This window comes from Onychomys torridus, chromosome 8 (genome assembly GCF_903995425.1).
Source record: "Onychomys torridus chromosome 8, mOncTor1.1, whole genome shotgun sequence".
Lineage (NCBI taxonomy): Eukaryota > Metazoa > Chordata > Mammalia > Rodentia > Cricetidae > Onychomys > Onychomys torridus.
In genome coordinates this window covers 8,855,118-8,881,596 of record NC_050450.1, presented here as the reverse complement: position 1 = coordinate 8,881,596, position 26,479 = coordinate 8,855,118, and the positions used below count along the sequence as shown (strand labels likewise).

The window sequence follows — 26,479 nt, the reverse complement described above, 5'->3', positions numbered from 1 at the left end:
GGCATTCTAATTATTCAGGAGTATTTCACACGCAATTAGTCTTCCCTGCCATGGGTCAACTCCACCATTCTACCATGCATGAAGCTCATCACAACAGATGCTGGCATTGCAGCCCTGGGCCATGTCAGACTGGCAGCTGTGATCAAGTCAGGGCCATGTGTTTTTTGGTTGTACCGGGCCTGTTGTCCAGTTGAAGATTGGAGCAGAGGGAGGGGATCCTAGAACACCATATCTGCAGGTTCACCTGCAACTCATGGGGACTCATTGCATTTCAGAACTGGGAGGCTGCCTGGTGGGTCAGTTGATCCAACTTGCTCACTTACGGATTGAGCATCTGAGACCCGTGTGGGTGCAAAAAACCCAAAGCAGATTGCATTTAGCATCTGCTTCCCTGTTCCCCATCTGCCACTTGTGGCACCAAGCAGATGCAAGGTCACTCTTCTCACCCTCTGTTTCTCCTTTGTTACAGACCACATTACCAGCTCAGTGTGACTTCTGAGTTGTGGGGATTGAGGTGTGGCTTGTCTGGTTGCAAGCGACAAACTAACCTAAGTAAAATAAGAGAGCATTATTGCTCTCCTGACCCTAGCCCTTGGAGGACATTCACATTTAGCCTCCTGGACCTTTGGGTTTGATGGTCTCTCAGTCTTTCTCCTAAGGCTCTGCTAAGTGGAAGAGTGGAGCTAGGCACAAAATGTCTATGACCAGTGACCAAGAGGCTCACACCTCACACCAGAAGCTTGAGAATGTTGATTCCAGCAGAACCACTAGAGAGCCTGGCCACTTCCTTCTGAAATGCAAATGTGGTATTGGGCACATGAAGTGGAGAGAAGCCTGCTGTGTTGGCTGGTTAGCCCTCACAGCAGCGTTCTTGGGTGTGGCTATCCTTGCTTTCTTACCCACCTCCTGTACCTTCAGCCCATTCTCTGCTGTGTGGTATAGCTATCACATGAGTTTCTGAACACTCATTAAGTGAGATGCAGTGACTTAAAAAAAACCCCAAAAACCTGAAGCTTGGTGGGTTCTCAAGAGTTAAACAGAATTTCCATAGGGTCTCACCATCCCAGTCCTGGGGTATGCCAACAAAGGGCTGAAGAGAGAGTCCAGCAAGCCTGGGTACTTGTGTCCATGGTAACACTACTCACCATAGCACAGGTGTGCTGCAGTGGATGAACACATGTTCAGCAGTGCCCTCATCATAGGATGGAATGCTATCCAGCCCTGAAAAGGAATGGAGAAACCTTGCCTGCTTCAGCCTAGGCAAGCTTTGGGAATGTGCAAAGTGAGAGATGCACACAAACGGTCACAAGTTGGATTTCATTAGGCATTGGAATCCCTAGGGTGGGTGCGCACGGTCCAGATGGAACCTGCTTAACAGACGGTGAGTTCTGTTCTGCAGGGGGAGATGTCCCAACCAGATACGCTGACATAATACATGACCGTATTCAGCAGCACTGGATTTTTACCTTAAAATGGCTGATTTTATGTCTTGTGAATTTCATATCAATACACTGTTAAAAACAAACAAATAAACAAAAAACAACAAAAGAATTATGCCGCCTCTCTTCCTCCTCTAAGTGGCCCCTCAGTACTGTTTTTATCTGTTGCTCTAAGCAACCTTTAAATTTGTCCTGGTTATAGTTTGGTAATACTTCTGAAAAGCTGAGCTGCCTGTGTCTTTCTTAAAAACTTTAAATAGACTTTCTTTTGAAATAAAACATTTTATTTATTTTTATTATTATTTTTTTAAGATTTATTTATTTAATGTGTATACAGTGTTCTGCCTGCATGTATGTCTGCATGCCAGAAGAGGACACCAGATCTCATTACAGATGGTTGTGAGCCACTATGTGGTTGCTGGGAACTCAGGACCTCTGGAAGAGGAGCCAGTGCTCTTAACCTTTGAGCCATCTCTCCAGCCCCCATATTTTTCTTAATTTTTATAAGACTTTCTTGATACTAAATGAAACCGTGTATATATTTAAGATATAAATGTATATGTACAAAATATGAAAAATGAATGAAATGCCCCCTCAGTCCAGGTTTCTGCTTCTAGCAGTTACCAGTGCCTAGGAGTTGCTCCTTTGGCCCTTCCTGAGTGGGCCAGGCCAGGCCATCAGGACTCATGTGGTCTGCACTGTTCCTGGGGGAATTGCCCTAGGATGCACTCTGTTTTCTATCTTCTCGAAGTTTTACCTCCATAGCTACATAGGCCCCATGCAGCTCCATGTTTGACAAATTTGCCATGATGCAGGAAATTTGTCATCCAAAAGGCATTATTATTGGTGTTCTCCAAAAGGCCAGACATGTGTATGCTTCTTACCTTGATATTGCCCGGTTGATGAGATGCCAGATCTCAAGCTTTGGAGCAGGGAGTTTTACCATGGTGGTCCACAGCACAGTCATCTGGCCTGAGTGTTAAGAACATCGGTTAACAGCAGCTTGAGCTCAAAGGGTTCCAGCTTCACAGAGCCGTCAGAAATGGGGCAGCCTATGCTGCATCTCACCTAGGACAGTGGGTCTTTCTCTGTGCCTGCACCCCTCTGAGGACCTCAGGCTAGCCTGTCTTTCCCAGGTGCCCTGTCTGATGCAGAAGGGGAGGGAACTTGTCCTGGGATCAGAGGGATGAAAACCAAGCCGGAGTACAGACTCACAGACCAGGGATGGCGGGAATCAAGTGGTTGAAAAATGAGCAGTGGCGGTTTGGAAGACAGGCTGCCTGCGGCAGGAAAGAACAGGTGTTTTATTGAATTCTTGGAGAGGTTTTGGGATGTCCATCATGATGAGTGTGAGTGTGTGCGTGTGTGTGCATGTGCGTGTGCGTGTGTGTGTGTGTGTGTGTGCGCGCGCATACCATGGTGACTTTTAGAGGCTAGAGGAGAATTCTGGTTGCTAGTCCTTGTCATCTACCTTGTTTGAGACCAAGTCTCTGGTTGGCCACTGAACAGTGGCTAGCTGGATCAAGAGCTTCTGGGGCTGCAGTTTCTGCTTCAGGAGTGCTGGGGACAGATGGGAGCTGCCTTGTCTCATTTGGCTTTACATGGATTCTGGATTTGAACTCAGGTCCTGATGTTTACTCTCCAGCCCCATTTTAGAAAAAGGAAATCTATTCCTTTGGTTTAATGGTACTTTCCCATGTGAGATACAACTCAATGGCCACCTTGTCCCTTAAGACACCATGACAGGAGCCTGTACTGTTAGGATTTCCCCTTGTCATAATTAACTAAGGGGCAGGTATAGTCCATACAGTTAATGAGGGAGGGGAGCAGCTAGGCAGAAAGCAGCTCTGTGTCTCAGGGCTTTGGGGTTGTGCTCTTCTCTTTGTAAGCATATTTCTACCATGATTTCCAGGATACTTGCCTTAAAGATTTGTTCTTTCTGTTGCTGCAAACAAATACTGCATGTGTGAGTATATGTGGGGCATGCCTGTTGGAAAGAGAATGTTAATGACTGACAGAGGCCATGAGGGTGTAGAACTTTCTCAAGAAGTTGGAAGATGGCTTTCCTCTATGCAACTGGATTTTCTTACACTCTCCATTCTGGTGCCATGGGTTTCTCAAACCTACAGATTCTGATGGTACTGAAGCTGGATGGGGCCAGGAGTTCATCAGACCTCTGGTTTTCCAGAGGCAGTTGGGAGAGTTGGTGGAACTCTCCAGTGTTTGGGTGGGGTGATGGGGTGGACTGAGGCCATACTCAGCTACCATGCATGTCAGGGGACAGGTTTGTCTAGGAAGCCTGCCCTTGGGGGTCTGTGACCAGTTCCTGCCCTCGTTGGGCCTCTGTTTCCTCCTTTGTGTTGTGCACATGAGATGTTGTACCCACATCTCAGCTAGAAGAGACTGCCTAGAAGCCTTGTGCATTGCTGGAGACATCGAGAGTAACCCGAGTACAGTGCTCCTGGCCATCTCAGTGCTGGGAACTGGCCTGGGATGCTTTTTTCTTTTTCATCCTGACTGAAAAGTAGAAGCTCTTAGTGGTGGGGAGGAAGGAGGAAGAAACAGAAGAAAAAGCTAGAATGGTCCTGAGGCTGTTTTCAAGTTATATTTTGAAGCTCAATATAGTTTATCTTTTCTCTGGTAGATGAAAGGAAAGGGAGCAGGCAGGCAGACAAAGATATAAAAAGCAGGGTATTAAGTTCAAATCATGATGTAGGTTAAGTACATACCCATAGAAGAACATTTTTTATTTCTGTACACATGGCCTCGTGAGCTTTCTCTTTAAATATAACCAAGTATGGGCCTCAGGGGAATGTTTGTAAAAGGCTCTTGAAAGTCTATGGAAAGATGCTATATAAAGCCAGAATTACCGCACAGATAGATATACACGTGCAAGTGTGTCTGCTTTCGCACAACTGCTCCCATCTAGATGTTCTCTGTTTACTCAATGTAGTCATTGTTTCCCTTTCAGTCTAAAGAGGGATTGGCCCCAGGCTTATTGCCTCCCTCCACACACAGTTATTCAGTAACTGGGATCCTTCGAGTGAATAGGCCAGTGGCTTTGGGCTGGGTGTCTCTGTCATGTTTAGACCCCTGTATGTTGGGGAGGGTCCTTGCTCTTTTGAGTCTTTTAAAATCACATTGAGGGTTCTTATGGCCACTTCAGATGGGGACTTTTCATCCCTTCCTGCTGCCCTGCCCCCTTCACTGTTGTGTATCACATTCCACAGACTCATGACTCTGTACTTGGGCCCGAATGCCTGTCAGTTGGGCAGGAAATTACAGCTGTGAACCTGGTGTTTAGTGTTCTTGGATGAGGCCTTGAGCTTGTTATTAAAGGCAATTGACATTTTCACCCTACCCATTTGACACTCAGTTCCTGGAGCTAAGGGTAGGTTTTAGCAGTGGGCCACGGTGAGCCATTTACTCCTTTGTTAACTCACTTCTTTACCTGACCCTTGATTCATTTAATAGCTTTCAAGTGTGTGCTGTGGTCAGGTGCTGGGCCCGGCACTGGGTCCCCCATTCTCAGGGACTCCTAGGATGGCTGGGCTGAGGCTTTTGTGGCCCAGCCTTTGAACAGCTGCAGCCAGCACCAGACAGTAGATGTCATGAGGAGTGTAGAGTCAGAAGGGCCCATGTGCTTACAAGAGGGTGCAGCCACTCAAGTTCAGAGAGACCCGTTGGGACTTGCAGGATCCTGGCAGCTGAGGAGGCCTTGTGGACTAACTTAGAACTAGGTACCTTTTGGCTAGATGTATCTGTTTCCACCTACCTTTATCTTTCCAATCACAGTTAATGGCTCATCCATGTCTAGAAAATTCTGTATGATTGGCTCAGTTGGAGTCAGCCATCACCAGTGTCTTCCTGGTGTAGCTGGGTTAGAGGCCTGTGGCAGCAGAGTCTATGAGCTGTGTTGGGAATAAGCTGGGGCAGGCCTGTGCTTTTCAGGTCTGCCAAAGCCAGAGAGCAAAGGTAAACCTTGAGGGGGAATTTGAAAGGCTCTGTATTAGGATTCGGATGGGACTTTCAGGAACATGTGCTAAAACACAGAAGCAGGTGAGGAAGGAGAGGGGTTAGAAATGATCAGAGAAGGGAAAGACCAAACTGGTCTTGAACTCATAGAGATCCTCCCTGTGCCTCCCGGGGCTGTGTTTACAGGTGAGCACCACCACACCTGGCCCAGCTCTTTCCTTCTTACCAGAGCTCCTCTCTCGTCCCTTGTCTGAGTACAGCCAGAGGCCAACAGTAACTGGGTCAGTGTCAGGGCCACATACATAGCTGCAGAGAAGTTCTTCATCTCTTACTGAGGGGCAGGGGGCAGGGCTGTGGTGAGAGAGGCCACATGCCACCATGTTATGAAAGCAGCTGTGTACAGTATTCAAATGGGTGAGTGCAGGGGGAGGGGGCAGGGCTTCCATGAAATGTTCACAGACCACTGCCCTGCCCCCTCCTAAAGACTTAATGTCTTAGCCCAGGTTCTTCCACTGAGCAAGCTGAGAGGCAAAGCGGCTCTCTTCTCTGTGTGTGGTGGAGTATGCACTGAGGCCTGGGTGTCCAGAGTGGAGCATGGCTCTGGCTAGGAAGGCTGTGGCTTCCACAAAGAGCCTCTATCAACTGCCGTAATGACAAGCTTGTTCATGTCAGCGGCCCTTGATGAGTAGTAGAAACTGAAACCGCTTTCATACAGGAGAACCGAAGGAGTGTTTGCTCATATATTTCTAGTTTTGATTGCTTCATTTCCCATATTTAAGTTCTATTCTGCCTGAGATTTATTTCAGTTCATAGTAGAAGTGGAGCCTGAAGTCTTGTTTTTTTGATTCCAAAATGGTTCCTTGCCTTGGCAGCATTTGTGGATGACGCCATCTTTTGTGCAGTGATTGGAAATGCTGCTTTGTTGTTTTTGTTTTGTTTTTGTTTTTTTTTTAATCCCAAATCGATTTCTGATGGTTGAAGTTGGCAAAGAACTGCTTTTGGGATAGATGGCCACAGGCCATTCAGCCCCTGGAGAGGGACTGTCTGGCGTGGCCAGGCTCCACAGAGGTGACCATTCAGAGACTCTGCTTTTTTCCCCCCACTGGACATTGTGCCTCAATAAAGAGGCAGGAATCACAACAATAGAAAGTAACAAATAAAGAGCTGTGCCATGCGGGAGAGAAAATGACACATTAGGGAGAGCCTCTGCTCACGTGTAACACTTGCTATTGGTGGATGGTGATAGTCACGTGATGCATGGAAACCACATCCCCTCACTGCTGCCCAGGAAGGCACAAGGCAGCAACAGCCAGCATAGCAGAAGAATTTCATGTTAGAGTCTGTTAACAGAGCTTCAGGGCCATTTCCTTCCTCACAGCTACCACTGTTCTCGGCGGAAGTCTGTGAAAGGCAGGAGGGATGTTGACAGCCCTTCTCCCTGTGATGGGCTTTTACAAAGGTCTCACCACCTTTAAAACCCCTCAGAGTGTTGCCTTGTCTGCACTTGGGCTTGTCATTTATCATTTTGATGTTTGTGCAAAGACAGGCCCTCCAGGAGGCTGAAAACATTGTGTGGGGCAGGCGCAGTCATGCCAGGATGACAGGGCTGGGTCGCATCAGCATCAGCTATCCTGCTGCTGCTCATGGTGAGCTGCTGGCCAGGCTCTCCTGTGGTTCCTGGAGGCTGCTGCTGCTGGTTGAGTGTTCTGTGTGGTTCTGGGAAGCAGTTTTTCAAGACCCACCCATAGAATGTAATGTTCAGCTACAAGTCGAATGTCAGTATCCAGACTCCTCCTTCCTGGCTCTAAGAACCTGGAATCCAGATACTTGATCAGTCTCTTCTAAGTGATACATTGGTGGCTAGCCTGGTTTGCCCATTGGATGGTATCTGGCATCTACAGCAGGGAACATTTTCAAGGGTTTCTTTTTATTGTCCAAGGTTGAGATGCACAGGAGCTTAGGATATCCCATGTTTCCTGAAATGAGCCTACATAAATGACCCATACTTGTGAGCAGTGTCTGCCACTGTGTTTCCGCCTTTTTGTCCCCTGTGATTGAAGGGGAAGGGATAGTGAGACCCATCAGTAATACCTGTTAAATGCCACCATGTTCGAGGTAATTTTCATATTACCTCATTGAGTCCTTGCAGCACTTCCGTGAGATACTGACTGGGTTCGTCTGGTTAATGTGGAGACAGGGTCTCATTTAGCTCAAGCTCTGCCCTCAAATTCCCTATGTAGCCAAATATGGCCTTGGACTTTTGATCCTGTTGTCTTCACCAACCAAATGTTGTGTGCCATCATGCCTGATGAAACAGACTGTGTTAAGATCCCATTTTACCCTTAAGGTTCTCAGAGAACAGCATCCTCAGGTGGGGAGCTGGGGTTTGAGGCCAGCACCTGACTACAGAGACTATGTCTTCTAAGTGTTGAAACTGAATGGCTGCCCAAGCTTGATACCAGCCATCTTGTGGGGAAATGAGGTACATTCCAGCTTGTTGTTTGCAAAGGCAGAAACCTGTCAAGATTGCCTCTGGCATGTGGCTGAGTGGGGCTTGAATTTAGGGTGCTGGCCCCAGAGCCTCTTGGTAGCAACTTGCCATGGATTGTCTTTCCCTTCCTCTTGCCCTTCACATCTACCCCCCAGGACTGCATCCACCATCTCGGGTGGTGGAGGTCTGAGGTTTTGGGGATTCTGAAGGGACTGTCACAGTTCTTTGCTCTGTGCTATTGATTGCCCTCGGCAGGAGGCTGTGAGACTAGAATCAAGGCTTGCTGGGCAGAAGCGTTGTAGCTTCATAGAAAGTGCTGTTATTGCCATTGGATTTCTGTATGTGTGTATTATTTATTCATTTATAGTTAGCATGCAATGTGATGAGTTCCATTGTGCCATTTTCATAATTATATGTCATTATGCTTTCCCCCTTTATCTCCTCTCCCATCTTCTTTTGCTGGTTTCCTTCCTCATTGAAAAAGCCCCTCCTGCTTTCCTGCAACATATATTGTTACCTCCTTACCACTGCTTCCTCTTCCTTTCCCCTCCTAGACTGTCTTCTTCCATCACACAATAACACACACACACACACACACACACACACACACACACACACACACAGCAGACATACACATAGGTAGACATAGACATACCCAGACACAGAGACACAGATACATACACAGACAGCATGCACACAGACATAGACACGCAAAACATATGCACACACAGACAGACACAGACACACACACATATTCACATACACACTCAATCTAGGTTCTACATCTGAGAGAAGACGTGGCGGTTGGAGCTTTGCTGTTGGTTTTGGAAGTATGGAAGGTTAGATCATAATGGCTTCCCTGGCCACTTATTTTTCTGGAATCAAATCCAAATACCTCAGTTAAACATGCAGTGAGAAGGGATCCCAGGCACTGAGATGTGCAACATGGTGTGTGTTCTACTTTCAGCACCTGTGTGCACAAGGGAAGGCCAAGGTGACTCACAGTCTCCTACCTGTAGTGCTATAGGGCAGTGGAATTAGGGAGCTTTTCAATGAGGCTCATCGCTGTCAGGGCCTGGGTAGGTGAGCTGGGAATTCCTCAGGTAAGAATGTAAGTGAGGGATTTAACATGAAGAAAGAGGATTCTGACCGGAAATTTATGAGATTAACATCTGTGTGTCACTACTTCCATCTTAAAGGGAAGTCGTTGGGTAGCAACAGTGCAGTCAGATCATTTGGAGACCCCCTCAGTTGGCCTCTGGTCAGGCAGATGCTGTCACTGGGGCTGAGCTGGGGTAGGGGGTGGACACAGTTGTTCAGGCATGTGCTCATGTGGATGAGCTGTGCCCTCTGGGAGGGGTGGAGCAAAGGTGTGACAGCACCTGCCCTGCCTAGTCCGCACTGCTCTACTGAGTGCACTGGAGGTGGAAGTGGAGGGGAGGTGGGGAGGTGGAGGTGTGGAGTTACCTGCTGCACTCTGGTCCCACCTCAGGTACATGAGTATAAACCAGTGTCATTGCAGAATAGGAGGAGGGTGGGCAGGGCCACTGCAAACAGTGCAGGTCTTGAATTAGCAGGTTCTGTGCCTGCCAGCTCCGGACAGCACTGGGGCATTCCTCCCTTTTGCTCATGGTTTGGGCTAGCCGAGAACTCCAGTGGGGAAGAAAGCCTGGAGGAAAATTCAGAGGCCTTGCAGGTCCTGGAGTGGAGGAGTAGCCGAGTCTGTGTCTGCAGTGCCCACAGCACTGGCCTGGCTTGCCCGAAGACCGAACCCAGAATCTTTATCCTCCCTGCTGCTGAGAGAACAGTGAATCTTGTTAGGTTGATTTTCCTTCATGGCCACAGTGGCAGCTTGCTTTGGTTTTCCTCTACAGATTTATCAATTAGAATAAAATTCTACATTCTACCAGCAGGTCCTTCTGTGCCTCCTGCTGTAGCCTGGGAGAGGCCCTCCCGCAAAGACACTGCTTCTCACTCTGTCTGATCCTCCTGGCTCCCAGGGAGGTGAGAAGGGCACAGAGAGGCTGAGACTTTGGAGTGAGGCTCTGAACAGGGACCCTAATGACTAAGCTCATTGAGTTGGCTTCATGTAGGCTTGTGATGGCCATTGTTACTCTCCATCAGGAACCTTCTTGGAAAGCCCTCTCCTTCCTTAGGCCAGGCGGGAGCCTGACTCTTCCGTGGGAAGGTGCTTGAACCTCGTATGTTCTTGGTAGATGAATGAGTGAATGAAGGTGTGAGCCCTGGGCCGCTGTGTTTCCAGGCAGAGCATGGTTGGGGGTTCAGTGCCTCAGTCCTGCCTGTTTTCTAGGCCTTCTCCTAGCAGCTCCTTCCTGTTTCTCAGGGCTGCCTGGACCACAGATGAACAACCTTCTTGATTCTCAGTCTCACCCTCTTCCTAAAGGGTGATTCCTAATAAGAATCTCTAATTCCTATTAATAACTTTTATGGAAAGGTGTTTCCTAGCACTTTTTGTATTTTGAAAGATTTTAAAATTGAAGGAATTTGCTAGGTTCATCAATACTTCTCGTCTTAAAGCATGAAGCTGGCTACTGAGTCTTTGGGCAGCTCTGTTGGGCCCTCATCACTTGGATCCATGTAGTTGGTTCTAGACATAGTGTATACTCTTGGTCATAGTTACAGACTACTACTACATGTGTGATTTGGGCCCTGCACATCCTAGCAGCCACCATAAGGTGAAATCAAGTAAAGGAAACAGATAAAACAACCCTGTGATCTCCAGATCTTGAGATGCAGTGAAGATCTGGCCATGCCTTCAGCATATGCACAGCACCAATGGTTAAGCTTGATAGAGATAGGAAGTGTGGGTGCATGTTGTCATTCCCTATCCTTGAATGCTTTCCTGTGTGAAAGAGGCAAGAAGAGTGGCTTTTACAATGAATTGTGCAGTGTACACTGTGTATCGAACATAGTCCTGTGTCATCTGTATGTTACCCTCAGAAGGCAGCGTAGGAGAGCCAGATGTTTATACTAACCTTGACGGACTGTCTTTATGCAAGCATGGAGCTCGGTACTACCTGATACACTGTCTGGGCTGATAAGCAGCTGTAAGAGGAACAATTCAGTGTTCACAACAGATGTTCAGGAATAAAGATTTGGGAAAACACTCAGAAATTGCAAGCTGAGTATGTTCTCCCAGGAACCCATCCTTCCTCCAACACATACATTAGTTTTCATCTTGCCTTACCCTCTGTTTGTGTGGATGAAAATGACAGCTGAGCCCACTGGGTACCTGAGTCTGTAGAAGAATTCTTGCTAGGGAACAGGGGACTTACCTAGACAAGCCATCTGTAATGGCATGGACTGTAGAGAGACAAGGGGACGCTTACAGGATCATCTGCTCATAAGCTTTGCCTTTGCTTTTCCCTCAGATGAACTACGCCAAGCCATCGTGGCCATGATGAACAGAAAGGATGAACTGGAAGAAGAGAACGGGTACTGTGACATCATGGCTGCCTCTTTCTCTGACATTCTGTCCCCAGTGGCAGAGTGAATGGATGGAGAGAATGGTGCCTTGCTTCCATAGCTGTGACTGGCAACTTCTTACCTTACTATTATTATTACTTTAAATTCGTGTGTGTGTGTGTGTGTGTAGATGTGCATGGAAGCCAGAAGAGGGAACTGGGTGCCCTGGAGCAGGAGTTATAGGTAGTTTTGAGTTGCTTGGCTTGGGTGTTGGGATCTTAACAAATTTCTTACTTTTCTGGAATAGGCCACTTCTGTAGATTTGCTGTGGTTTGCATATAAGAGAGGGATAGAAACAGCAGTGCTGCTGCCTGCCAACCCAGAAGAATGTGGAGGTGCAGCATTTAATGACAGCACTCACTGATGGGATCTACATACCCACAATTCATTGGTTGTTTGTATATTCTCAGATATGTGCAGCATCACCATGGTCAATTTTAGAATAGTTTTATCACTTCAGGAACAAATGTTGACCTCCCTGCCCCCAAAATACTTTGGAAATGTCCTTTAGCTAAGGATCTATATTCTGTGTTCCAGTTCCACTCAAATTGGGGATTCTTGGGATAAGATGACATTTGGATTCTTTTAATTTGACCAAAACCCAGTGATCATTTCCAAGAGGCAAAGTGTTTTCTTAATTTTTTCTTTCTTCCCTATTGAAATCTGTACTAGATACTACCGGTTGTCCCCATGTCTGAAGTTGACCACTCTCCCCCCAGCACCTGCGTTGAGGCAGGGGTAGCCAGTGGCAGGCTTGCCTGAAGCTATTCACAAAAGCCTGTGGGACTCGGGGAGGTGGTGGGTGGAGGGTTCACATGTACATGTGTTCAAGTCCTGTCCTTTACTGGTGACAGAAGTCACAGTTCTCTCTGAGACCTTATTTTGGAACCGACAAGTTGTTCGTCATCTTTGTGGAGCCATGCAAGGGCAAATAAGTGTAATTTCTAAACAGCCAGGCTATTGTTAGAAGCTTGGACATCACCCACTTCCAGATAGCTTGTGTTCTCAACAGAAGGCTCTGGCCACTGCAAGGGCCATTTTCTGGCTCCAGCTGCAGTGATGCTCTTGGAAGCACCCATGTGATTTGTTTTATGTTGTGAAGAATCACAGCCACTGTATGTTGTTTCTTCTTCCTGGACAGAATCCCCCCCAGGATATTTCCCAGGGGTAGCATGTTCCAGGAGGGGAATCCTCTTCAAGCTCCCAGTGTACATGGTGGGTTTTGGAGAGCTCAGTGGTGGTAGGGCACTGTGGGAGCTTGGTGTATTTGATACACCCTGATGTTTACAGCAGGCATCCTCTGGATGTGTGTGGCCTGTAAATACATCACAGTTACCTTTCTAGAAACAGCCATTTAAGTACAGTGAAGCAGAACCTTGATTTACTTCAGGGTGGTAACCTGTGGTCCTCCCTAGAACTGCTACCCCTAGACATTTTCTGGGGATAAGAAATGTATATGCAATAAAAGCTAAAAAGTATAGGAATATAAGATATTATTTTGCTAATGAATACTCCATAGATTGCTATACATTCTAGCTTATCATGGAGGTGGCTGTGGACTGAGTCCTGAGTTCTATGGGCAGCAGTGGAAGCAGGATGAAATATCTGTCATGGAATCTGAGCAAGTGTTCTGTGTTTTTCTGCTGCAGAATATTCATTTGGGCTGTTTTGACTCCCTTTGTGAAATGTTACCCAGTGAGGCTGTGTCAGAACTTCTGTTTATCATGCTGCACTTTTGAATGGAGTGTCTTTGCAAGCACCTCCCTGGCATTTGCTCAGCTCCTTCTTTCCCTTGATCTCAGCTGTCATAGGGGCAGGGATCCCAGTCTGACCCCAGATGACAGCCCTGGGGCTCACTGCAGTTACCACACTCAAGCTTACTGTCTGCTAGCATCAGCTTATGTGAGCTATAGCTGCACTGTGGTTTGTGCAGAGCCTGTGGGCAGTGATGAGACTTGATTTCCCTCAAGAATTGCATTCTCCTCTGGGTGGGCTAGACAAGCAGCATCTGAACTGTGGGGCCTTCTTTTCCAGGTCACTGCGGAATCTCCTTGATGGTGAGATGGAGCACTCAGCCGCACTCCGGCAAGAGGTGGACGCCTTGAAAAGGAAGGTGACAGAGCAGCAGGAGCGCCATACCACAAAGGTCCAGGCACTGGCAAGGTAGACAGGGCAAGGGATAGAGAGACAAGCATGTGTAGCCACAGTTCCACACATATCTTCTGTCTGTTCGTTTCTGAGAAAAGGTCTGGCTATGTATGAAGCCCAGGTGAGCCTCACACTCGTGCAGGAACTACAGTGGCATGCCACCACACCTCACTCATAGCTTTAGTTAAATGAAAGGGGGTGCCAAAGGAAATTGCATTTATGCATTTCCATTCATTTGGCTTCTTTGAATAAATGCCACACACACATATGTTTCAAAATAAGGTTAACTGACGGGCACTCTCCTTTGCCTGTTGTGGATTGCTCCCTGCTGGCTTTAACTATACCAATTCCAGAGGTGCTCTTTGTGTCCAAGGTGGATGTGTGCATGTGTAGAGTCCTCCTGCTTCTGCGCAGCACTGTGCCTCCCCGGCAGGGTTCTGTGTGGGAGTACCAAGGGTTGCCATCCTCTGGCTAATAACTCCCAGTGTTGTGGTCTGACTGCACTGGGATTGGTTCAACCAGTCTGCCAACAGCTGGATGTTAAGGAGGTTTTCAGTCTTCTGTGAGACTCCCCAGTACATGACCTGAGTGCCAGCCATTGTGTTCTCACTTGAGTGTGTTTGCTGGATCAAAGGGTAGGCATGTGCAGGCTGTGCCCTTCACAGGGCCTGCATGGGCCCCACAGCATTGTGGGAAATGGTGCTGCTCCCAGCTGTGCTTATAGGGGAGCAACGTTTTGGGTCCCATAATATCACAGGAGAAAAATCAGTCTGGTGCATTTCTCTAATTACAAATACTATTGATCTTATTTTTATTTAAGAACCACTGATTATTTTTTTGTGATGTTGTTTACAGCTTATTAAACAAAATGTGATGAATTAAGAGTCGCAACTCCTGTGAAAACATCCAGTTTTTTACTGAGTTTCTTCTCCTGTGGACACACTTTTCTATGCACTTATAGTTGACACCCCATCACTTTTCATTCCACCTCCTCCTCTGTTTTTCACTGTAAAAGCAGATGGAGGTTAGCTGTTGTTTTAGAGACCTCTTTGTGGTGTTTCATTGAATTAATATAGCATATAAAATTGACCACACTAATTGGTCCATTTAGCATTTGGATTGTTTCCTGTTTTTTTTTCCCATTGTAGGGGAGCTGAGCAGCTTCTTGGCTATATTGGCTGTTTGTCTTATTGCTGTGACAGAATTTCTGACAGAAGGAATGGCTGGTTTTGTCTCAAGGTTTCAGGGAATTTCGATTCATCATTTAGGGAAGACATGACTGTAGGATGACAATGTGGCTGTTTACATCACCACAGCATACAGAAAATGGCAATGTGGCTGGTTACATCACCACAGCAGACAGGAAGTAGTAATGTGGCTGCTTACATCACCACAGCAGACAGGAAATGGCAATGTGGCTGCTTACATCACCACAGCAGACAGGAAGCAAAGGGCTCACTCTGGCTCCAGAAGTGGGTATCATCTTCAAGACTTACTTCTGCTTCCTAGGCTATGTATTCCTTAGGTTCTATAACCTCCCCAGACATGGCCATACCTTGGGGCCCAGTACTAAAACATGGTACTGTGGAGGACGCTTCTGTCTAAAACTCTTTAACACCGTGTTCTTCGAAATTGTTTTGAGCAAGGCCAGAGGGGAAGCATGTCCAGAGGCTATGCCAGGCATCCAGAGTTAGGTGCTATGGCGTGAGTAATTTCCTATGCCTCCTGTCTGCATTCTACTCCTTGAACTTCTTCCCTTTGCATCCTATCCTCATGTGCATCTCTAGGGCAGTGGTTCTCAACCTGTGGGTCGCAACTCTTTTGAGGGGATTGAACAACCCTTTCACAGGGGTCTCCTAAGACCCATCAGAAAACACAGATATTTATGGTACAATTAATAACAGTAACAAAATTACAGTTGTGAAGTAGCAAAGAAAATAATTTTATATTTGGGGGTCACCACAACAAGAGGAACTATATCAAAGGGTCGCGGCATTAGGAAGGTTGAGAACCACTGCTCTAGGGCATAAGAGCCAGGTCAGAGGCAGAATTAAAGAGATTGGTTCCTATTTGCATGTTTCCTGGTCTCTCATCTCACCTGACCTCACTGGAGCTCTGCGGTGTAACGTTGTTTCCAAGGACTTACATCTTCAGAGACACTGCTCTGAGCATCAGTAATAGGCAGGGCTATGGTCCCTTCACGTTGCTGGCTTGTTAGAAGCCACCTTAGCCTTGAGCCCTGGCTCCAATCCTGGAAGTGTGTTTCTGGGTGATCTGTTGAGCTTTTGTCAATGTGTACTTCTTATCTTTGCTGATGTGGACAGAGGAGGAAGGCCATGGGATTCTCAAGATGCTTGAGAAGCTGCTGTGCGTGTTTCATACTGAGTGTTCTTTACTGTGTAATCCTAGGGAAAGTTTGATCCTATACTCAGGGTAGAGAAGCCACAGTTTTATAATCCGAAGCCTTCCCAGTTACACATGAAGAACTGTTTAAGGTACTTGGAAGATGGCAGCTTGCAGGTGGAAAGACATCTGTAAAATGGACAGATATTCCCAAAGAGAAAGTGGGGGGAAGTACCCTGGGCAGCTAGCCACGGTGGTGGACCTGCTCAGGCAGCTGTCCCATGTGGACTAAGAGGACTGAGGCTCATGTATGTTCTGGGCCCCCTTCTCCTAACCCCCAACATTGCTCCTTTGCTCAGGTAGCTTAGTGGTATAGGATGCAGACTCTGCCATTGGACTTCAGGGTCAGAGTGTGGTAACTGCTGGTTAGGTGGCCGTGGGTGAGTTTTAACCTCTCTTTCAGTTTTCTTAGTTGTAAAATGGGGAAAAGAAAATTTCAATGAATTATAACATGTATAAAAAAAGAGAACATGAGAGACCATTTTTGCTGGTTTAGTAAATACACTTCCTACATGGATAATCCATGTTAACTACCATTACTTTTTATTAATTGGGTTCCTAAAACCTTGCCTAGTCACAGATATATTCTAATAGCAACAAGGCAAGAAGGATGGAAGCTATGTTTGTCTGTTCTGAGTACCCACTTAGAGTCCATTGTGTGCACATGTGTTTTATTAGCCTTGGGTACAGGATGGGAGACAGAAGCACACTGAGTGAATTTAGCTTTTGATATTCCTTTTGCTCAAAACTAATGACTTTCCTCGTCTGTGATGGTTCAACAAAGAGCCAGGGCAGTGTAATCAGGTACAGTTAAATCTCTGTAAGTCCTACCTCTCTAAAGAACTGATTGACTTGCTTCCATCTGGGAGGCAGATTTAAAAAGAAAAGACATAGATTTACATGAGGAGATCTTTGAAGGAAGTGTCTTAGTCTCTTGTCTGGTGGCAGTAGAATACTACAGAAATAACTACCCCACAGTTCTGGAAGCTGGGAAGGCCAGAATTGAGGGGCTGCACCTGGCGGGGGCCTTCTGGCATGTTATGATGTATGTTATGATGTATGATGAAGGGCAGCTCATCACAGAGAGTTTACATGAGGGAAGAGGCAGCTGACCAACTTTTGTAACAAATGTACTTGGTGCTTAGCCATTGATGAGGGCCCAGCCTTGTAATCTGATCAGTTCTTTTTTTAAAGAAATTATGTAGATTTTTTTATATGTATGAATATTTTACTTTCATGTATGTCTGTGCATTAAGTACACCAAGTGTATTCCTGGTGCCTGGTGCCAAAAGAGGGATTGGATTCCTTAGAACTGGAGTTCCTGAAAGTTGTGAGCCTCTACATGAGTGCTGGGAATTGAACTTGGGTCCTTTGCAGAATCAACAGGTATCCTTACCTGTTAAGCCGGCTATCTCTCCAGCCCCTCATCACTTCCTATCAGCTACTTCTCTGCATGTCTGTGTCAGGGATTGTGTTTCCCATGTATGGACTTAGGGAGACAGGGTCAAGGTCATTGGGTCACCCTGGGAACGTTTTCTGTCTCTGCTCATTGTATTAGCTGTCTCATGGGACAAATTGTCTCTCAACTTGGTCTCCTGAAACAGCAAGTGTTTAGATTCTCCATGATTTCTGTGAGTGAAGAGTCTGAGAATGGGTGAGGGTCTTTCAGAAGGTAGAGGTTGAGTTGCTAGCCAGAGTTGGTATACTTAAAGGCTTGAATTGGACTAGGGGCCTACTGTCCTGAATGTGTCTGTCTGTCCTCAAGAGATTGAGTCCCTAATGTGAAGCCTTCTGAAGGCTGTTCACAACGTTGTAGGTGGCTCTATAGAGAACAAGCCTGCCCCAGATAGAGGTCACCATGTTTCTGTCATCTTGAGAGCACATTGTTATTCCTTCTGTATTCTGTGGTTACACAGACCAGCCCTGGCAGAATGGGAGGGAATGACATCTCAAAGGCTGCCCACCACCTTCACCAGGCTTCAGCTTCCTCCTGAGGCCACAGGGCCCTCCAGAGAAGCAGAGCCAACAAGATTTCTGTACCTTTCCAGAAAGCCATGTGTCCTGAGGTATTGATTCATGACTTGGATGCTGGGGAGTTTCCTAATCTGGTCTGTCAGTGGAGGCCTGGGAAAGCCAGTGGTGTGATCTGAAAGCCTGCAAGGCAGAGGGAGGGCTGCTGCTATATGTCCAGACTGACAGCTAGGAGCCCAAGGCAGGAGAGGCTCACCCCTGGCTCCAGCAGTCAGGCAGAGAGAACATTGACCTGGCTCTTTTGTTTTGTTCAGAGACCTCAGTGGAAGGATGACCCCTGGTTGCCCCGGTGAGGGCCCAGTGCTTTGACAAGTCCATGATGACTTTCTAGCAACACTCCAAATTCCCAGATACCTGGGCATCCATGGCCAGTTAGACCTGCACACTCCGCCAATCTTCACTGTGGCTCTTCATCCTTACAGGCTGCCCGTGTAAATTTCACTCAGCTGCTTTTTCTCTTGGCTACCATGATGGGGTCTAGGAAGGGTGTGACCAAGCTGATGTGCAGAGAGCAAGGTTCAGTCCTTTGGAGAAACAGGTTCAGTTCTTTGTAGCCAGGGGTGAGCCTGTTCGTTCATATGGTCTTCTTGTTATTTGAGCCAGACTGTAGTTGGTTTTCTCTTGTTATTACCACATGTTATAACTAAGGGTTCGTGTTTGTATGTTTTGGGCAAAGAAGGGGTTGTGTTTCTTTCTGGGCTTGAGTACATCTGTCCCCTTGACAGTTAACCTGCATTCTGGAAGACAGCACAGTAGGTTGTCTCTAAAGCATTGTTTGGAGAGCTGCTTCCTGTGTCCTCTGTGGGACCCATCCCCCACCATTCTGTTGTCAATACCTCTCTCCTGCTGTGCAAAAAGGAGGTAAGCTGTTAGTAGCTAGCAGGCTTCACACAGCTTGCTTCCCTCCAGTTCTTCTTCCTCTGGGAAGTTTAGTGGGGTGGCACACCGCAGCATTGTTCTGAACTCACTCAAGGCAGTGGCCCCGCCTCGCTGTGTCTGTTGGGGATGCACTCAGTGCTGGGGACTCTGTTCTGGAGTCTGTCATTACACCAAGACTTATCAGGCTTGTTCCCAAGTGATGTCAGCATGCTTTGGCAGACAAAACCTGGGAGTTTGCTACTACAGCAGGGAGAGCTAAGAATGAGTCACTCTCTTCAGGTGCTGTTTGACCTGGGTGCTCTCTCAGTGACTTCCCCCTCTATGAACTCTGGTGTGGTCTCCCCACCCCCAATAGGCTTTCCACACAGGCCCATGTGGCATCTGGTAGCAGCAGCCTTGGATAGCTATTGAGGGAAGAGGTGGAAGGGGAGGAGGAAAGTGTCCTGACTGGCTTACACTTTTCCTTGGAGGAGTAGAGGTCAGTGACCAATAGGCCTCTGCGTGACTGCAGAGGTGCACCTGGTATTCCCTCCCTGATTGGCATTGTTGGGAAGTGTTACTTAATACTTCTCTTAGGTGATTTTGTTGTTGCTGTGACCAAGTATCTGCAGAGCATCTTGAGGAGGAAGGGTTCATTTTGGACCACAGCTCATTGCAGTGGGGAAGGCATGCTGACATGGTGGTAGGAGTGTGCAGTGGGCTTCCTCACATCTCAGCAGAAGCGGGGCTGAGCTCAGATTCTCCTTTACCCGTTCCCTAGCTGAGCTGCACCTCCCTGGTGTTACACAGCCCCCGCCCCCCCACCAGCTGAGGCATACATATTCAACCCTGTCCTTCTGTGGGGGCTTTTTACATTGGGTGTATTGGTGCTCTTCTGGCATCTAGAACAGCTCTAGGCCCTGCATGGCTCAGCATGTTGAACTTCCTTTCTTCTTGGTTGGTACCTTGGCTGTGGATAGTTCTGGATTCTGGGGCTGACCTGGATCTTGGTGTCCTTTTTTTGTCCAGAGCATCATGTAGCCTTTGACATTGGCCTCCATTTGGCCATCAGCTTCCCCTGCTGTTACTTTTCCAGCCCTGCCTGGCCAGTGTGTGCCCTCTTGTGTACTGTTCCTGTTGGGCTACTGGCCATGAGATCTTCACAACGGTGTTTACATGTGAGAGTGAGGGCCGCATGGCGCAGCTTCTAGGGCATAGACCATACAGGAAGGACAGACCAGGGGCCTCGGGTCCTGCTCAGATCCTCCATCTCGGACTCCCAGGACACCTTTGCCTTTCAAAGAAAGCTCCAAATCTTATTTTCTCTGTGAGGGCTCAATCTCCGCCTTTTTCCATTGGTCATCAGAGAATTACAGACCTCCAGGACAGGGACAGTGTATTTCTTTAGTATCCCTCCTAAGACTAATGTATATTTATCACGAGGCAAGTGCTCAGACTTGAGAAGGCCAAGGACAGGGGATGCTGGCCTGAATTCTGAGCCTGTCCTGGGAGAGGGGTAGCCTTGGAATCTAGGGTCTGGGCCTACCTTGATCTTTTCAGTTTGAACACTTACTTTGACAGCAAAAGCCAAATCTTTGGATCTGGTTAAGGATTCTGTGTTCTCATCTGGGCTAAGTGGAAAGATTGCTATTATTGAATATCAATGTCTGCCGTGGAAATGGGAAGTGGAGGCAAGCGTGCTCAAGACTCTGTTGCCGGTGAAGTAGTAGCAACCGTGTGGGATGACGTCCTAAGACCAAGATGACAGTATCAGAGCTAGGGTGTGGCGGAAGCTTGCTTAGCCATGTGTTAAGTCCATGGGTTCAACACCCAGCACTGCCCTCTAAAAGACAGAAATTAAAATGGAAGCATTTACATGTGTTTTAAAAAGGGAGAAATCCATCATTCTCTGTGAAGCTCTTTCACTGATCAGTTCTGTTTTGTAAAAGAAGCATGCTTCAGCCAAGTATGCTGGTGCATGCCTGGAGTCCCAGCACTCACAAGGCTATACCGTGGGACCCTGTTCTACGAGACAAACACAAATGCTCCGGAGGAATAGCTGCAGTGTGCTCTATAAAGCAAAAGGAACTTTTGTGGCTGAGTGGCCGCAGAGGGCTCAGTAACCATTGTAACTGTGCTGTATCGGTTATTTGTTGCTCTGACCAAATACCAGGCAGAAACAGCCTATGATTTTGGCTCTTGATTTCAGAGGGTTCAGTCTACCCTGGCCAGAGTTGTATGGGGGGCCAGCGTTCACCACCCTGGTTAGAGTTGTATGGGGGGCACCGCAGCTCATCGTCCTGGCCAGAGTTGTATGGAGGGGCACAACAGCTCACCGCTCTGGCTAGAGTTGTGTGTGGGGCGCCACAGCTCATCGCCCAATGAGCCAGGGAGCAGAGACGAGAGAATGCTTGTGCTGGCCTCAGGGTCTCTTCTCCTCCTTTAGTCTCTCTGGGAACCCAGCCCTTGGAATGGTGCCATCCACATTCAGGGTGGGCCTTCCCAAGTCAGTCATCTGGATACATCCTCACAGATATACCCAGGAGGGACATCAGTCACACTCTACCCCTTTGGTTGGGGACAGAAGCTGAATTCTTCCAGGCACCAGCTCCAGTTCAACATGTCTAATCTGGTGAGGATAATTTCATCTCCTTCCCAGCATGATTGCTTCAGGGAGCTGGACTTGTCTCACAAATGGCATGTGTTCTGATTCTGCCATGGAGACATGACTGGTGATCTTTGGAACTTTGGGGGAAGATTGTCCCTTGCCCTTAGATGAGTCTGTCCTCGGGTAACTTGCTGTGGGGGCATGAAGGCTAGAGCTGCCTTGGCCATTGTGGTCCTGTGGGGGAAGACAGTCTTAGGGTGAAGGGTTTCCAGCATCTGGGAATGGAGAAAGGTGGGTGAGAGAGCTAGGTCTCAGGATGAACTGGACTGCTGGGTCAGCTTACTCTTGAAGGCCTTTCTGGACCTCATAGATGGGCTGATGAATCCCCATTTCTCTTGAAGTGAGTTGGAGTTGAGTTTCTGTTTCTTGTCACTTTAAGAACATTCAGCAGTACAGAAGGTTGTCCACAGCAGTGTATCCTGACCTACCCAGGTAAGTTCACTTCCCTGGTGTTTGGGCTCAGGCACCAGCATTGCTGAACACAGTTACTACTAGCAATGATGTGTGCTGCCATGAAGTCCCCAAATTCAAACCAAAGGCTCCCTGGGGGGAAAGGCAGTGCTCTTGTGCTGACCTGGTCTCCTTTGCCTCTAACACACCACCTGGCGGTGCAGAGTAGGTGCTCAGTGAAGGAGTTAGGTAAGGGAGGGAAGTGGCCGTGGGGCTAGTGGTGGTGGTGTCACCTGGACTAAGTGTCACTGAGAAATGCCAGCTGGGCTTTTCTGTGGGCACAGTTTAGTCCTAAGGGGCTTTTAGACTTGCTTGTTACTTGTCCCAAGAGTATTCTGTTCACCTCTTGGGATGTGGGGCTTTTTGAAAATCCCTCAACCTTCCACTTCAGTTTTAGCTAGTATGTATGGGGGACAGAAGCCCACTTAAAAGACCCTCTCAATAAGGGCAGTGGAAGCCAGGTGGTGGCGGCGGCGGCAGCGGCGGCAGCGGCGGCAGCGGCGGCAGCAGCAGCAGTGGTGCACGCCTTTAATCCCAGCACTCGGGAGGCAGAGCCAGGCGGATCTCTGTGAGTTTGAGGCCAGCCTGGGCTACCAAGTGAGTTCCAGGAAAGGCACAAAGCTACACAGAGAAACCTTGTCTTGAAAAACCAAAAACCAAAAACAACAAAAAGGCAGTGGAATGGCTAGGTAACTAAAGAGCTCTAGGTATCACGGAGACCTGTTTCTCCACCTCTCTCCCCTTTTTGCCATGTGGTTGGCTTTATATCAGGCTTTCTTTTCTCTCATGGTGACTAGAGAGTTTGTAACAGACCATGGCTAGGCCCATCCACTTACCTCATCTCTCCAGCAGCAGCTCGCTCTCTTGCTCTCAGGCTTGGCTCACATGCTCCCTGTATCCAGGAGGTGGCGTCTTTTCCTTGTCTGAACTGTAGGAGGGAGTGTGGGGGCTGGAGGAGGTCCTCCCTGGTGGGCTGTGACTGTAGACTTCCCATGGTGGTTCCTCTCCATCACATCTAAGTTCTTCAGATGTCCCAAATTGAATAGACTCTGTGTGTTGGCCCCATTGTGATGCCAGGCATGCCTATATACTTTAACCACACCTGCAGGGGCGGACTGTCCCCATGAACACCTGCCCCAACCCTTCCCCTCCTCCTTTTCCTTGGGACCATCTACAGAAGCAATGCAGGTTGTATGTTTAATGGCCTCTTGACCTACCCCACATGATCTTCTGAGCACCTATTGTGTGTCCAGTTGCCCTGGCTCTGCTGTCCCATGCCCTTCCCTTGCCTCCCCTCATTCAGGCTACTGGCTGCTTTACTTGTTTAGTGTGATGAGCCAAGAGTTCTGCCTTTCTCTGTCTTTGCTCTGTGTTTGGTAGCAGCAGCCACCAGGCCCTTAACAATGTGCAGCTGAGAGCAGGGAGAGCCATTTGTAAGGCGGGACTTGTGTGCTGGGCCAAACATGAGGGCAAGGCACACATCAGGACAGGACAACATGTCTTAGGGGAAGCTGCTCACCCACAGTTTGTAGCTATCAGAATCTCCAAGAATGGATAGTTAACCTTGTTCATTTGTTTACTCTCAAAGATTGGCCGTCACGTGTTAAGCCTTGTCAATTAGAAATATACAGAACATGATCGATTCTAACGTAGGTGCTTGAATTGAATAGGGTGGGTCTGAGTCTTCCTGTGCTCCATTCTACCTGGCCATGCATAGGTGGAAATGTGGCATGAGGTTGGGAGGTGTGAGCTTAGTTTTGCTTAGTCTTGCTTCATTTTAGTTCAGTTTAGATTTTTTTTCTTTTTTTTTTTAACCAAGACAGAATCTTGGTAAATAGCCCAGACCATTCTTGATATTTTTGAACTCAGTGTATTGAATCTAATCTGGACTTGAACTCAGAACCCTCTTGCCTCAGCTTCCCAAGTACCAGGATTACAAGTGTGTGACACTGTGCCCAGCTCAAGCTGAGACTAGGGTGTAGAGTGAGGCACATCAGATACCCATTTAAGGAAATACTTATCCACACAGAGTCTCTTCCCCTTGTGGATGTGGGATCTCAGATGGCCACTTTGCACCTTTGGAAAGCCAGGGTGAAATAGTCTCACCCTTGTAGATTTTATGCAGAGCTAGTGCTGAACCGTGCTGAGTCAGAGACCCCTGCACCTGTCCTTATCCAGAGCTGGCAGCGTATTGGCCCATGAAAGTAATTTATCCCTCCACCTCAAGGCTACAGTCATTCCTGGAGTTCATCTAGCTCACAGTTGCTCAGTTATAACTAACATTCTAATAAAGAAATCTCTGGATAGAGGAGCTAAACATGCTGCTTAGCCCTGGTTGCACATTTCAGTCACCAGGGGAAGCTTATGGAACTCTTAGGTCCAGGCCACCTTCCAGACTAATTAAGTCAGACTCTCTGGAGGCAAGACCCAGACTGTACAGGTAATTCCAGCCTATAGCCAAGACTGACAACTTGCCCGTATCTTAATGTACCGGCAGGTACCCGGGGATGGAGGAGTGTTCCCACTCTGCTGCAGCAGGCTGAGCTGATGTGGGCACTTTTGAGGTTCTCCAGGGGATGCTGAGGCTGGTGACAGCTTCTAGGGGATGGATATTCACTGGCCCCCATTTCAGGAAGGTAAAGGTATTTGGCATTTTTATCTCAGAACCAAATCAAGGGTCAATTTGTCACTGTTACTGGTTTCTTTAGGAAGTGTTGCATTTTTACTTTTGCTTAAGATGTTATTTTCATGTGTGCTATAAACAACTTGAGGGATGACATTCTTGTTTGTTCACTGATCTGTCTGTGAACTTAAGCCTGTGGCTGCTCGTGATTTGTTCACTCAACACTGAATTGCATGCTCCTAGGTTAAATTGTACACATGTATTCTTTGGTAGAATTATTTTTTTATTTTTTATTTTGGTTTTTTGAGACAGGGTTTCTCTGTAGCTTTGGAGGCTGTCCTGGAACTCGCTTTTGTAGACCAGGCTGGTCTCGAACTCACAGAGATCCACCTGCCTCTGCCTCCCGAGTGCTGGAATTACAGGCGTGCACTACTACTGCCCGGCCTATGGTGGAATTATTTTTAAGGCAAGTTCTTAATATGTGGCCTAGTCCTGCGTAAATTTCCTCAGTGCTAGGGTTGTAGGTGTTTGCCATCATGCTCTGCTAGAGCAGAATTCTGCCATCTCTGGCCAGTTGGCACTTCTTAGGAAGCTCTTATTTCTGTGCTTAAAAAAGTTACCATTTAATTGTAAAAGCCATGGAACCCCAATTGGGAAGAGTATGAAATCCCATGGACACAACATCATTTTTATCTTTATTCTTCATCCATAAAGTACATTTTTTAAACTAATTTTTGCCACCATTAGTTGTGTGTTGCAATTTCTGTGTCATGTATTTTATATTTTCTTCTGTTTCTATACAGATTTCAAATAATAATTAAGTAGCACCCTCACCCCTGCCAGCATGTGAAGGCACATGTGACTGATAGTCCTTACATGTAAGAACAGAGGAGTTCCTAAAGAAACCTACTTGGGTACAGTCACAGCTAGTGCTTTAGTTTTTATTTATGAGGGGGCTGGTAGGGGGTGGCCCAGTGGGTAAAGGAGATTGTTGCCAAGCATGGTGACCTGAGCTCAATCCTTGGATCTCACATGGTGGAAGGAGAGAGCCAACTCCCACATGTCCTCTGACCTCTACACATGCACATACACAAATATAAATATAAATTAGAAATTATTGTTGAAGAGGCATTTTTATGCCAGTTGATTTTAGGTACATACTCATCTTACAGAATCTGATCGCAGCAGTTGACAGTGGCTTTGAAGGAAGTCAGCCTTGTTTCTCACAGTCAGCATCAGCCGCATCACTGCGCACAGTACTGTGGCCATGGGGGTGCTGTGTTTGGACACACCCTTGTTTATCACTCTGTCCCTTCATTCCTCCTAAGTTCTTACAGTGTTCATAAAGCCATTTCTTTATTAATTTTTTCCAAAAAATATTTTCTTCAGCTCAATTCCTAGAGTAGAATTCCAGCGATAGAGATCTGAGCATTGCCAAGCAGTGGTGATGCACGATTTAGTCCCAGTATAGGGAGGCAGAGGCAGGAGGATCTCTGTGAGTTCGAGGCCAGAATGTTCTACAGAGCGAGTTCTAGGACAGCTCGGGCTACAGAAAAAACCCTGTCTCCAAAAACAAAAACAAAAGACAACAAAACAAGAAAGTCTGAGCATTTATAAAGGCTTATGATTTGTGCTATAGTTGGAGGGAGTTCTTCCCTGTAGAGGTCATATACAGGAAAGTAGGGCCCCAGCAGGGTAGTGTTGGGAGATGGTGTGGAACCTTTGAGGTCCCCGCATCACTGAGGAAGTGGCCCCTGAAAAGCATTAAGGTAGCTTTATAGACCCCTTCCCCCATCTCTCCTGGCACTGACAGCAGTAAGCCCAACCCTGAACTGCTGACTTGCTTTATGCTTTAAGATATGATTTTTAGCCAGGCAATGTGGTGCACATAAGTAATCTAGCTCCAG

At 47.3% G+C, this 26,479-nt stretch overlaps 1 protein-coding gene across 1 annotated transcript in view; it reads left to right on the top strand.

Annotated features, from left to right (window-relative positions):
* Snx29 (sorting nexin 29) overlaps nt 1–26,479 on the top strand; it is a 470,841-nt gene that overhangs the window by 116,788 nt on the left and 327,574 nt on the right. The window contains exons 12-13 of the mRNA XM_036196324.1: nt 11,298–11,361; nt 13,426–13,554. Coding sequence (XP_036052217.1) covers nt 11,298–11,361; nt 13,426–13,554 — 193 coding nt within the window. The remainder of the gene's footprint in view (nt 1–11,297; nt 11,362–13,425; nt 13,555–26,479) is intronic.